A 14,257-nucleotide genomic window follows, 5' to 3' on the forward strand; every position below is an offset into this window, starting at 1 on the left:
CCAACATTCCCAACACTGAAAGCTGAACACAACAGCGTTTCTGATGGGATGTTTCATATCATGCAATATAAAGGAAACCACCTCAATTTTCACCAGGAAGAAGGACAAAATCAACTGGAAAAGATCAATCATAATGCACAAGAATATGACAGCTCAAGGCACCATTTCTTTCGTGCCATCTTAAAGGCGTGTGCAGAATATGTGCAGCTTAAAGCTGTAAGAACACTTCCACTGTAAAGGAAAGGAAACAAAACACTTAAGACCATTACAGGTATACAGATGCATAGAACAACTCTTCTCCAATCTATCAGTGATGCTCAGTCATGTTTCCCCACAGTGCAGCACATTGTGTGTTTTCAATGAGAACTGAAGTAAATCACATCAAAGCTGCCCAGAAAGGAAACAGAATGGTGCCTATTGAATGGCTTTCACAAAGCAAGCGTCTAATGGGAGGGGAAAGCCGATACATCCCCACATCCCTGCAAGCACAGCAACAACAAAACAAAACACAGCCGATGACCCCAACAACACTAACAGTGACACTGCACTGTGGGTGGAGGCAGCCCCAGATGGATCCTCTCAGCCCAAACTGTCCAAGGCAGGAATGATTCAGATCCAAGGCTGCTTTTGCTACATGTTTTCCCCAGCTGCTCCCCTGACAACAGAACCCAACCAGCTTGTGCACTGCCCGTGTGGCAGCTCCCGCAGCGCTGTGGCTCTCTGCTGGCCACCTACTCCTGGGGCTCATGGCTCCGTGCCACACAGCCTGTGCCAGCCCCTTCTGCATCCCTCCTAGGAAAACCACCTTCCTCCAGGCAGGGCTCGGCAGTAAATCAGGCAGCTTTGAATCCATGAAACCATGACCATGCATCCCAGCTCCAAGAGCTAAATGGGGAACAACCAAAGCAGTATGGTCAGACCTACCTGTAAACAATGGTTCAGGCAGGTGAGACAATTCATTGTCATTGAGGACATCTTCAAATTCTAATCGAGTCTCAACAGCTTGGTATCTCGGGATTCCCCCCACCATGGCACAGCTCTCTTTGGAAGTACTATTGACCTTACTTCTCTGCTGTTCTGAAGTGGTAGGAGCAGAGAATGCTACGAACTGAGATGCAACACTTCAATCCTACACTGAGTATGTGCAGGATACTGAAACCAGAGAGCTGCAACAGCAAACCCCAGCACAGAACAGATGGCAAAGAGTTACCCTTTAAATAGAACCGACCACAGCCACCGACAGTGAAGGAAATCCTGGGTTTGCCCATCAAATCTGCCATACAGCTTTGCCCACCTTCCCAAGAAAATGACTCCTTTTAGGCATGCCAGTTTTTACCATCCCATTCCCTACTGACAACATGCGACCTACCAGGTATTACTGAAGTGTAGTTAGCAACCAGGCTGTGGAGGAAGATGAAATGAGTTCTGTGTTTAACACAAGCTTGGGAAACACTTGATTCTGACATTCCCAAGTGCTGGTACCTACATTGACTCTATCACCTCTCTGCTGGCATTCCTGTCCTTGCAGCCACATCTGCAGGGGAAAAAAAGGGCAAAAACAAAAGGCAGATACTCTACTTGAATTGCTGGTCTTTGGTGCTCCTAGTTTTAGCCAGGAATCTCTCAGCCAACTTCTCCAAATTCCTTGAGTAATCCATCTCAATCTCTGCCTTCTTGCGGAAGAAATCCTGCAAGTCCTGCAGTAACTGGACCCGAAGCTCACACTGTTGGTCAAGGCATTTCAGCTGCTCTACCAACTGGGCACGGATCTCTGTAACAAATAAAAGCACTAGAGATTAAACAGAATCCCATTAGAGAAAACACCATCAAAATTCTCCAGTAAAATATAGTTAAAACCACGTTCCCTCATTCATATATAGCAGCAAAAAAGCTCCATTAGGATGAAATGTATCTGCAGACAGAAAGTGATTGCAATCGCATCTCGGATGCACCAGCCACAGGAAAACCATCCAACATCCTGCAATCCCTGGCGCAGCCCTTGGAGCAGAGCTTTGCTGCTGGGGAGTGCATCAGTTACAAGTGTCAAGTGCATTTTTGGCATCAAGGAGAAGTGGTCACTGCCTAAAAATGTACTGAATCTCAGCTTGGAAAAAGGACTGAATGCTGCAATACCCCACATCGGCTCAGGGAGCCACCTGGGGGAATTGCTATCCAATGCCTTTGCAGGCTACTCCTGATGCAGAGACAAGACATTGCACACACTGGGGCTGCCCCCAAGGCACCAGTTTGGGATTATTCAGTTAGTTCCTGAGTCGCCAGTGGTGCAGCTCTCATTACAAACCAAAAGCCACCGAAAGAGATAAAGACACTCCTTCAGGGAGCCAACGTGATGGCACTTGCCTTGAGAGACTTATCTCCAGGAAGACTATAAAATACCTATGTCTAAAGGACCCATAAATGACACAGATACAGGTGGTAGCGTTCTATTATGCAGAATTATTACTGAAGTTATCTATCTATATGCACACAATAGTTCACAAACTGTTTTCAAACAGTTTACAAATAGGACAACTCCTCCCATTACACCTTTAAGCCAGGGTGCTCTCATCTTACCCAGTCTGAATTTCAGGGACAGGAAAGTGAAATGACTCTGCCCATGGTCAAACAGGACAAGAAAACATAGCAGGAGCTAATCTAAGAATGCAGAAATATCCAGTGGTGCAGCTACTGGAGGTTATTTGGCTTTTATACAGGCAATAAACTCAACATGAAAACAATAAAACGTGTATTTCCATCTCTGAGCACTCCAGCTTCAGAGATGCCTGCTATTGCTTGACTCTGATTGCTGCTCTTGCCAAAGGTTCTCAGAGGTGTGTTGCCCCAAGATGAATTCAGAATCAGCAATAAAGTAAGGAACACGCAGGTCTTGGGCAGGCACAGCTTTGTACCTCTGCATCCCAACCACAGGCACCCACAGCTTCCCCACCACAACTGAAGAGGGGTGAGTACCACTTCCCAAATGCAATTTGCTAATCCCTGCTGCTGTGCACATCATCTCCATCCGGCTCGGCTCCCAGTTACAAAGCTACTAACAGACTTGCAGAACCACGCATGAGTGCCCTGTTTAGTCAATGCAAACAAGACAACCCCATTCTACCTGTGCCTTTGTCATTAACACTTTCACGAAGCACAGAAGGTGAGGCAGTGAGGCAGGAACAGCACCAAAAGGCACGGTCAGGGAGTGCTTCCTCCCCGCAATGAGCCAGCCTGCCCAGTCCTAACACTCACCTGCAGGTCTGGCATTCAAGAATCCCAGCCGGGTTTGTGCTGAAGGGACCCCAAAGCTCTTCCAGCTCCAACTCCTGCCACGGGCAGGGACCCCTTCCACTAGAGCAGCTTGCTCCAAGCCTCTGTGTCCAACCTGGCCTTGAACACTGCCAGGGATGGGGCAGCCACAGCTTCTCTGGGCACCCTGTGCCAGCGCCTCAGCACCCATCAGCTGGATGAAACACAAAGTACCACTTCCCAAAAAGAAGATCAGCACAGCACGTGTGTAAACTGTAAAACTACAACAAAGCTCAAGCCCTTGGTTCTCAAGGTGGGATACTTCACATGCAGCCCGCTCGCTGAACAGCAACAAGTAGTAGTAACCTTTTCCTTCAGTAAGAAATGCAGTATCAGCATGCCTTCATTCTAACTACACTCAGTGTTTGTGGCAGGGAGCAGGGACAGCTGATGGGGCTGCCCGCAGGGGAACAATGAGCTATTCAGCCCCTGCTTATCGAGCCTGTGGCGCGGGGCTGGAGAGGGCAACCTTGCTCATCTTTCAAACACACAGCACGCAGTCCTGTGCCACAAAATCCAATCAAGAATGCAGGAATTTCCTGAGGCTTACTGGAGGATGAAGCGTCTGCTTGTTTTCCCATTGCTTACACAAGCATAAGGTTTTTAAGTCGGGCTTACTCCGAGGACAGAGCACAGCCGAGCCGGAGCTGTGTGTGAGCTCTAACCCCCGGGTCACCGCATCACACGGGACCTTTTCATGTCTGCAGTCACAACAACCACTTTCATTTGGAATTCACTGCTTTTGCATCCTTCATTTCCCCAGGTTGTTAGGTTAACAGCCACTTGAAACACCAAAAAGCCTTCCCCCTCCTTTCCTGTTCAAATAGGATCCCACCCACTGTGATCATTCAAGACGAGGAACAAGCTCCTGAACACCCTGCTCCTGCCGCCAAGGCTTCAAGTGCCTGAAGGTGAATAAACACATTGAAATCAAGGTCAAGATGCCCATAGAAGAATTGGGATTAAACACCAGGTATTCTTATTCTCACACTAAGCCTTGCCCTGGGTGGCAGAACCCTTTCTATTGTACTTTAAGCTCACGTGGCTGACAACTACATAATAAAACGTCCTCAGTAGGAACAGCAAAGTTTTCCATCCATTTCAAACAAACCACTTCTTCACTCCCATCACCAGATCCATCAATGCACCTGGGGCACAGAGGGACACAGAGCTGTGTAATGCCAGACAGGTGAATAGTTCTACTTTTCTCCCCTCTGCAATCACCTTCTCAGCATTCCCTGGAGCAGTCAGCAGGCTTGTCTGATGAATGAACCCAAAGGGGATGAAGGAACTTCTGCCTCCTGTATTTTGGTGACATTTGTCATTCTCAGCATTTATAATGGATCATTTTCTTTTTCCTTGCTAAACTTAGAAGCATGAAGAGCATTGATAGGCATAATTATTATCATCCAGTTACTGTCCATGAATAAAATGCTGGTATTTAAGTAATGATGCCTTCAATACTTCCATGGAAGTGTCATCGCCAGTAGTACCTACCATAAGAAAGTTAAGAGACATACTACATTTGAAGCTACCACCATACCTGGTCATAGAAAACCTGGATGATGTTCATTAATTGACTGTTCCTGCTTGGAAAAGCCTAACAGTTTAAACGAGACCAATGACTAGGTGCAGATCCAAAACACTCCTAAGCTACAATCTTGGGAAGGATCCAGTAAATGAAACTAATAGTAGGTTATCCTTTATTTATTACCCTTAAGCAGATTACAAGAACTGTGGTGCAATTATGGGCCTCTACTGAACAGTGGCAGCTTCTCAAACTCCAAACAAGAGATGGGTTTCTGCAAAGCTCCTGGCAAGAATCTGTTCTATCAGAAACCCATCATGCCCGGAGGAGGTGGATACGCACTGACTGGAACAATACCTTGCTCTGCTACAGCATCCACAGTCAGCTTGGGACAAAGAATTTGCCAAATGATTACTTCAGGCTTAAGCATCCTATAAACTGAAGTTGGAAGTGTGGAAACAATGACATTTCTGTACCAACTCCTTCATTCTTCAGCAGGTCATGTACAGAGCGAATGGGATGAACTCAGACCCAGGAGACTACCTTGCCCGGTCATCTCACTCTGAGCAACATTCCTGTTCCAAGCAGGATCACCTCCCGAAGATCCCAGGATCAGAATCCTCCCAGAGAGGGTTCCAACTCCTCCCACTGATAAGCTTGAACTGCTGTAACTGGATAGCGACACGGTGAATCAGCCTGCGCCGCACAGAGCACCAGGAGAAGACCCAAGCAGCCTGAGCTGCATTTCAGTATCTAGCTCCATCTCCATGTCTGCGCGCTGCAGCTCCCTCAAGACGTTCCCACCTCTCTCCCAAATGCCATGCTGTATAAAAAGATGACAAGCTTGGGAAAGGAGTGGGATGACAACAGAACAGAACCACCAACCCCCAGCTCCCGCCCAGATTAAACAGCGATCCTCCCACCCACACAAACCCGCTCCGACTGCCGCAGCCGAGCTCCCAAACCGGCCCTGCTTCTGCCTGGACGCAGTGGTCCCCGCCATGGCTGCTGCCAGGAGCCATCCTCCTCCTCGGTAAGGTCGGATGAGCTCAAGACAAGCAGGAAGCGTGTCAAAATCAAAGGGAAACCCGCTCAAGCCATGGCTGGGAAGGTGGAAACCCGCAGGTTCAAACCTCAGCACATCATCCTGACCCCTGCCCGACACACGGGCTGCAATGACGCAGAAGGATTGGAAGATGCCAAGCAGTAAATTGTGTGCACAGCTCTAATACAACCTTATCTTTCAGGCTACTCAGCAGCGTATGAAAGACAAAGCGGAACAAATGAACAAAACCTCCACTTCATAGAGAAGACTGGAGCAGCAATTTTAATCATAGAATGGTTGAATGATCGTGGTTTAGATCTTGTGCCTCAAATCCCCGTCTCCTGAAAGCTGCCACATACTCGGATGCTGAGCACTGGAGACAACAGTGGTACAGGCTTCCCCTGCCTCCCTTTGCAAAGCCTGTGGAAGGGCAGGTTAAGATTACAGTTTAGGTTGACATTAACACTCCATTCAGGCTCCAAAACTGGAAAACAGCCAACACTACAGCTCTGAGTAGAACTCAGAACCACTTCATAGAGCTCAGTTTCAGACAGTGTTTTGGATTACACATTTTGACATATTCCCTGCATATTGCTAGGAATTCTCCTATCACCATACATAAGAAAGCCTGTGCTCCGAAAGTGAAAGACTTTGTAGCTGGGTGAAACAGCCTCAATGTATTTTAGGTACAGGACTCCAAACAGGGCTCTGACAACAGCCCAACAACCCCGGCCGTGGCTGGGAGCTTTAGTGACTTTGGGAAGCCTTTAAGGAGTAAAAGCAAGGATTTCACTGCACAGACCACACTGCTCGCCGAAAGCTGCTGATCATCACAGCCATACAAATCTCCCTGCTAATCTGCAAACCAGGCTTTGAAGTGAAGATGGTGGAAGAGAAGGAAATAGAGTCTTTTGTTAAAGACCAGAGCCAGGAGGGAGATTCAGGTTCAGGTTCTTAATCCTGTCAGACAGCGCATGCCCTCAAAAAGGTACATTTTCCTTTAAAAACCAGGATATCCCTTACCCAACAGTAGCACTGGGGAATGCACATGGACAAGGATCCCTTGTTACAAATATACAAACAGGACTGTAGGCATTAGGAGCTGCCATTCAAGTACAGCCTGCGCATGGACTGAGGCACAAGATGAATGTGTAAAGTTTTGCATCAGTGAAGTAAAAGCAGCAGCGAGACACATGCTGGAAAGCAAGATCAGGGCTGGTCTCCATCCCAGTGAGGAGCTGAGGACACTCAGCTTTGATTTTCATACCTACATCACAATATATTTGCATCACTGATGACTTGGGTGTACCAGCTTTTCCAGGCACAAGAGGAGTGCCTCTGGAAGCAGCGCGGCAGCCGATGCCTTCTGCTTCATTGCAGATACCCAACGCCTTCACTGCCCTATCTCCAACAACAGAGTGTGGTAACTCCTCCTGCCCACAAGAGCCAAGTCCTCACCCTTGTAACTCACAGTGTGCATAAAGCCCCTGATAAAACCCCTGTGAGGGTGCTGAGGCGCTGGCACAGGGTGCCCAGAGAAGCTGTGGCTGCCCCATCGCTGGCAGTGCTCAAGGCCAGGTTGGACACAGGGGCTTGGAGCAAGCTGCTCCAGTAGAAGGGGTCCCTGCCATGGCAGGGGTTGGAGCTGGAGGGGCTTTAAGGTCCCTTCCAACCCAAACCAGGCTGGGATTCTATGATTCAGTCAGGAATAAAGCTAAGCACATGCCGGCCACATTGCCAACCAAACTACTCCTGCTTTCTCATGAAACCAAGCCTGGCTATCACTAAAATCTGTTTCTGGATCCTTTTTGGGAGAGAGGACAGGAATGGGGATTTCCACTGGGTATTGCACAAGGCGCTTGTGCTCCATGGAAGTTGTTTAACTGCTCCTCTCCAACCACCCTTCATTTCCAACACACTACTGACACCACTGCTTACCATCTTAAATTAAAGCTGATCTTTAAGGGCCTTTCCAGCCACAGCCATTCGACAATTCCATGATTTCAAAAACCACGGAAAAGTTGTGCAGGGATGAAATACCAAGTCCGGGCAAGGCTCGTGGGCAGCGCTCAATCCTGGCCTTCCCCATGCAGCATCAGAGTGTGTGCATTAATCAGAGTGACCCTGAAGTGTGGGAAACGCACAGGAACACCCTTCAGAAGCCACGTTAATTCATTCAGAAGCAAGGAGCTGCCTGGGTGTGGAGCGAGGGAGGGGATCCAGGAGCCAGGGCTCTTCGTTTCATCACAGGAGATTTGAATGAAGAATGCTGCACTGCAGTGCTCCACGGGGCACCAGGGAAGTGCCTCTGTAAAGGGAGAGGCTGGCACTTGCTCTCACCAGAAACTTCTGTTTATTCTAGGATGAAAATGCAGCAGGAAGAGACAGCAGAACAGGTCCATGACAATACAGAGAAGCAGGGACATGGCTGGGCTCCTGCACCAGCTCCTGAGCCTCTGCGGAACTGGGGCTGTGGACATCTCTGCAGGGTCCTCGGGCTGGATTCCCTTCCCGATGCCACCGTAAGCGTGCTGCACAGCAAGCAGCTGGGAAACCCATCCCTTAATGAAGGAAACCAGAAGAAATGAAGAAAAGCATCTAGAACTCTACCCTGAAATCACCCTGAAGCAGATGTAGATCATCCTCATTGCATCATTCTGCAACATGCTAAGCCTTCTCTTACGCATCACACGAAACACACCAAAAACACTCAAATGGGTTAGAAAAGTGCACTGCAAAATGTAGAATTATCAGCTTTGCCTTTGGGTTTAGTTCAGATGCAACCAAAGACAAAGGGGGCTGGTTACCTCTGTCGACGAACCATCAGCCATTAGCTACTTGACACCAGAAAGTAAAAGAGACATTTGCTATTCTAACTTCTGCAGCCCCAGACTTACGAGTAGTTCAATTAAAAATTATTCTGATCAGGAGGAAGACCTTTACATATGTCTTCATCCTAAACACTCCGGTTTCCCTAACTGCTGGGGATTAAAACAGAAGTGAAACAACTGCTCCTTTTGCCTTCCAAACTGTTTTCTCCAAGTGCCTCAGCTGCATTATGTCAACTAGTATGAAGGGTTTCTTTAATGGTGGAGCAGTCCTGAACTGAATTGAATTATTCATCAGAAACCTGTAATGTGAGCATTATTTCTGGCATTTGCCAGATGTTCTCACTGCCTCAATTCACTTCAGGAATCCCAAACTACACTCGGTGTACACTACACAGCACCGCACTACCACAGGCAGACGCGTGCACAGGCAGAAGCATCTGCAGGTGAGAAAGCAGCATCCAGACACACACAGACACATCAAACCCATTAAATCCTTCCTTCTGCTCATTGTTTCCTCAGGAAAACAGCCCAGGGATGAGCCAAATTCCCCAGCCCCAATTCCCAGCCCCTTTGGAACTACTGCAAAGACTCAGTTCATTTGGCGTTATGATTTTCCATGTCTCCATCTGTCAAGGGTGCTCCAAAGGTTAATAAAGTTGGGAACTGCTGAAAGATGCTGGGATGCAAGACGCCAGCAGCGGTATTAGTATGAATTCTTACTTCTTCCCAATCAGAGCTGATAGTTTCACTCTCAGACACAAGTATTTCATGCCAAATAACATCAAGTGCGTTTCTCAAATCAATGAAATTGCTACAACAGAAGTGGCAATTTAGGACTTACAGGTTTTAATCTCTTCAATGAAAAGGAAAACCCTTCGGTGAATTATGTCATCTATTTAGAGACACAACCAGAATGATTAATGCTGGTGTCTGATTTAATTTCACCTCAGGATTTCTCCTCCTCCCTCTCCTCTTTGGTAACTAACACATTAATGTGCATAAATGATCAAGAAATAAATGAAGAGGCACAGAAAGGGACATGGAAACACTTCTCCAGCACAGTAAACTCAACTGCAGAATCCCTTCCAGTAGACTGCCTAACTCCACTGCTGTCTCAGGCAGCCAGGGAAAGACAGAGAAATGTGGGATTGGATTTCCAGTGCATCAAGGCTTTTCACCTTTGCTTTAAGCCAACATTCTGCAGAGGCAACACCCATTCACCTGGAAGGTTTCTTACAGATCCAACAAAGGGAATGGGAAGAGGCTTCAATTTAAAGTCACTTTAACAGTGAAAGGTAACTCTGGATTAGCACCACTGCTCCAGAGGGATCCTGAAGCGAATCCCTGGTGTCACCAGCACATTCCCCTCCTGGTCCTTGGTCTCATTCAGACAAACCCCACCTGGGAGCTGCCGCAATCCAAAAGCGCCCATCAGCCCCCAAGCCCTCCTGCCTCCTCACACAGCTCCCAGCTCCTGCATCCCGGGTGCTCCGAGGCTGGATGTGCTCCTGGACAACACCCCACAGACCCACCTGGTCGGTCCCGAATGACCCAGCGAGCGCCCGAGCTGCCTGCAGGCCAGCAGCCCGCAGACTTGTACAAGTGCACCATGAAGGACGGCTGCAGCCCTGCTCCTCTTCCCCCCGGAACGCCAGGCAAGGCTCTCAGTCCATCGAGAAGGAAGACAACTGTCCCAGGAAGGCAAGGGGCTGAGTCAAATATATCTCAGCAGCCCGATGCCGTCGTCACAGCCTCCCTGTCAGTGCCACAGCCACTGCCCTGCGTGTTTCTGGGAGCTCTGGGAGCTATTCATTAAGCAGAGACATTCCAGGAGTGGTGAATAAGCAGCATCACTGCAGACATTTCATAGATGACTTCAATGAGATCAAAAAGGTCCGAGCTATTTGCCTGGGGTACCCGTGGACACAGATGACAGAGCCGGTTTCCACCAGAGCAGCCTCTTATTTTCCCCACTGTCATAACTAAGACTGCCATTAAAGCCAGACCATTCCATGCAATCAAAGTAATGCCTCCTTAGAGTGGCATGAGAGCTCCTGAGAAATCAGGCTTATCTGTTTAGACACGAAATCAAATTGGAGCATTGTCATTCACATAGAGTGCACCTCAGGAACGGCAGGTACAAGCCTCATTTAAAACCATACACACAAAAAGTAGGTAGAAAATCTCTTTCCAAAGTCCCTGGTGCTCTCTGGCTCAGTTTTTGTTGACATTCATAAGTAGTTTACTCCAGGAATACTCACTGAAAGCAAAGGTATCTCAAGCAGGCTTTTCCTATACAATCCTAGGAAGCAGAAGGCATTCCTTTAGAGTTATAAATATTCAGCTTTCTAAGTGGAGGGCTGCTGTCTTGAAAGGAGCTTGCATTTTACTCTATAGCACCTCTTGTAAAGAGGGAAATGAGTCTTTGACAGAGCCTGCAGAGCTCGAATTATGTGAATCATCGGTTTTCTATCAGTTCATTGTCAGCTACAGCAACACCCATTAATCAGCACGGCTTAGGACGGAGCAGGAACAAGGAGATGCTCATTTGTCATGTGCCTTTGTCACAGAACTGACACTGAAACTGGGGTCCTCCTTTTTACACACACCTGCACACACACTGGATCACCTAGAAACCATTTCTGTTGCTCCAGCTCTCACAATGCATCACTCCCAGTTCTTACACTGGAAGGTATCTAAGGTTCTAGCCAGGTTTGGCACAGTGGCAACTTCTGCAATGGAAACCAAATTCAAACCCTGACCTGAAAATGTTTCCTCTATGCTCCCCTTCGTCAATCTCCAATGGGAAAAACACCCATTTCCTAAAAAAGGCTTTTTCCAAGGAAGCAACGATGCAACCCAGTGCACAGACTGCAGGCATTCTTTACAATTATCACACAGAAACAGGACTAAGAGTTAAAAGAAAAAACCAAGCCTTTTAGATATATAGAGAGAGATATAAATATACACACACACAACTTTAAGCGAGCTGAAGCCAGAGTCTGAGACACAAACTCAGGGACTACTCAGGATTCCCAGTACCAATTAGATAACAGAATCAAAGCATTCCCTGAATTGAAGCATCCTGTACCGCAGACATCAAGTACATGCTCACTAAAGAGCAGAGCATTTCCAGTGTCATTTCCTTCCACTTCTGAGAAGTCAAAAGGAGCCCTTTCTATCAAAGAGCAGGAAGCAGGGACAGAGAGAAGGAAACCATCCTGCTCTAAAGGAGCACTGGAAAGCCTGGGCAAAACCAGAGAGAAGACACTTGTGAGAAATGCCTGAATCAAGTGTGCAGAAGTTCAAGCTTTGCAGGATTTGAGTTGACCAAGGATGAGGACAGGGAGTCAGGGAGGCTTCAGCATCCTTCCAACCCCAACCACTCTATGGTCCTCGACGCACGTAAGAGCCTGCAACCAGGAGCTTGACCCTACAGATCATGTCAGGTGGATTTTAGCTTCTGCTGCTGATACCCAGAGAACTGGAAGAGCCTAAGAATGGCTGCCAGACCCAGAGACCTGCCTCCAAACCCCAGCTGGGGCAGGGAGATGGGCACAATCTGCAAAGAACAGTCATGGATTCCCAGCCTGGTTTGGGTTGAAGGGACCTTAAAGCTCCTCCAGCTCCAACCCCTGCCACCGGCAGGGACCCCTTCCACTGGAGCAGCTTGCTCCAAGCCCTTGTGTCCAACCTGGCCTTGAGCACTGCCAGGGATGGGGCAGCCACAGCTTCTCTGGGCACCCTGTGCCAGCGCCTCAGCACCCTCACAGGGAAGAGCTTCTGCCTGACATCCGACCTGAACATCCCTGTTTAACAGCATAGGCTGTGTTTGGAGCCCTAAAGCAACACGGCGTTCAGAAAACTCTTCTGTTTCCACGCAGCCTGCACGAGCCATGCCGTGTCCCCCCCACCCAGCTCAAGCTCTCCCCAGACCCTGAGCATCAACTCACTGCATTTCTCATTTGCTTCATGCAACTCCCTGAAACAGAAACTGTTCAGTCCTTAGAAAACACCACCCGAAATAAACCACTTAAATGAGGATTTATTGAAGCCGTTTGGACAGGAGGAAACCAAAGCACACGGAACCCATTCACTGGTGCCACTCTGGTACTGGGTGGGACCTCTTTTCCCTCCCTATTTGAAGCTGCTGCCTTAGGCCAAAAGGAGCCCCCACGCCAGCCCCGTGCGGCACCAGCCAAAGGCAACACGGAAGCAGGAGCTGAGCTCTGGCTCCTCCGCCAGCCTTCCAACCAGGAATGTTTGTGTTGGTTCATTGACCAGGGCCTTAAAACAACACACCCACAGCAACCAACCGACCAACCAGCCCAGCAGAGAAATTGTAGACATAGCAAAGAGGCTTCCGAGTGCCAACTCTGTCATGGGCCGCTCATTCTCAGTTTCAGTGTGAAGCGAGGGTCAGGTCTCTCCATCCTCCTGCTGAAAAAAACACTTGAATGAGAGAAAGGAAATGGCCTTTCCATGCCAGTGCAGGCAGAGATGTAAGAGAGCAGGAATATCCTAGGGGCTTATTTAAAATGCTAAAGATGGTGGAGTATTTGGTCTGGTTTGGGTGGGTTTGGTCTGCTTTTTTTAAGATATATATATATCAAAGCCTATGTGAGGAAACAAAAGCCTGTGTCAGGAAGGGCTGTGACTAACACTGCTTAAGCTGCAGCAAGAAAATCAATAGCATAGTAAAATCTCCATTGATAAAGTTACACATGTAACTTTCAACACAACTTAGGATTTAAATGCTGACAAGACCTCAGATAACTTACAAAATCCAGCTATTGACACCCTTGAACTATGAATTACTGATACATTCCATGTTCTTTTGTTGTCCATGACATGCACAAATCATTAATACCTTGAAGCTGTGACTGACACTTTAAAGTCCGGTAGTGATTGACCACTATTGGCATTCCAGGCCAGACAGGTTTGTTACCACCCTTTACAATCCAACACTTCCACAGGCACATCAGGACAACTTCCAGTGGGAAATGAGGGGTGAAAGCTTCAGATGCCCTGCTCCTGTTTTCGAGAGGGTGAATGGCAATTTCCCATCAACATGAGAGATCTGTTCCTCTCCTGCTATAAAGCCTTCAACTACCTGTACAGAAGCAGTAACCCTATCAAAGCGAGACACTGCACCTTACAGCCTGACTCACCCCGAGCCCATCTGCACAAAGCATTCAGACAAGAGCTTTAAAACCCCAACATCTTGAAGCGAAGAGCCAGACAGGATTACAGAGAATGAGCTGTTGAACGTGTTGGAGGCAGCCAGAAAACCTTTGAAAGCAGACAGAGAGCAGGAAATTGGAATCCTTTTGGGATCAGCTTATGACTTCTCTTTCTCTATTTCAGTGTTTTCTGACATCAAACCCCAGAGCAGGTGATGCACTGGGGGTTACAGGGAGCCCACAGTCCAAGAAGCACCAACAGATCAGGTCACTGTTTGCCATGAGAACCGGCGTGTCTCCTGCCCAAGTCACCGCCATGTAGAAGCATTTCTGTCCTTGAGAGCTCCTACCCTTGATCTGCTAA

The 14,257-nt window shown here is 48.0% G+C and overlaps 1 protein-coding gene across 5 annotated transcripts in view; it reads right to left on the minus strand.

Annotated features, from left to right (window-relative positions):
- Positions 1-14,257, minus strand: part of SRGAP2 (SLIT-ROBO Rho GTPase activating protein 2) — a 92,887-nt gene that overhangs the window by 60,539 nt on the left and 18,091 nt on the right. For 4 of the 5 annotated variants that reach the window (XM_062605405.1, XM_062605404.1, XM_062605407.1 and 1 more), the window contains exon 3: positions 1,579-1,771. The exons of the other annotated variant lie outside the window; for it this stretch is intronic. In XM_062605405.1, the coding sequence (XP_062461389.1) occupies positions 1,579-1,771 (193 nt within the window). The remainder of the gene's footprint in view (positions 1-1,578; positions 1,772-14,257) is intronic. 5 annotated transcript variants of the gene reach the window in all.

Source organism: Pezoporus occidentalis, unplaced genomic scaffold (assembly GCF_034315485.1).
Source record: "Pezoporus occidentalis ecotype Australia unplaced genomic scaffold, CSIRO_AGI_Poc_V1 ctg92, whole genome shotgun sequence".
Taxonomy (NCBI): domain Eukaryota; kingdom Metazoa; phylum Chordata; class Aves; order Psittaciformes; family Psittacidae; genus Pezoporus; species Pezoporus occidentalis.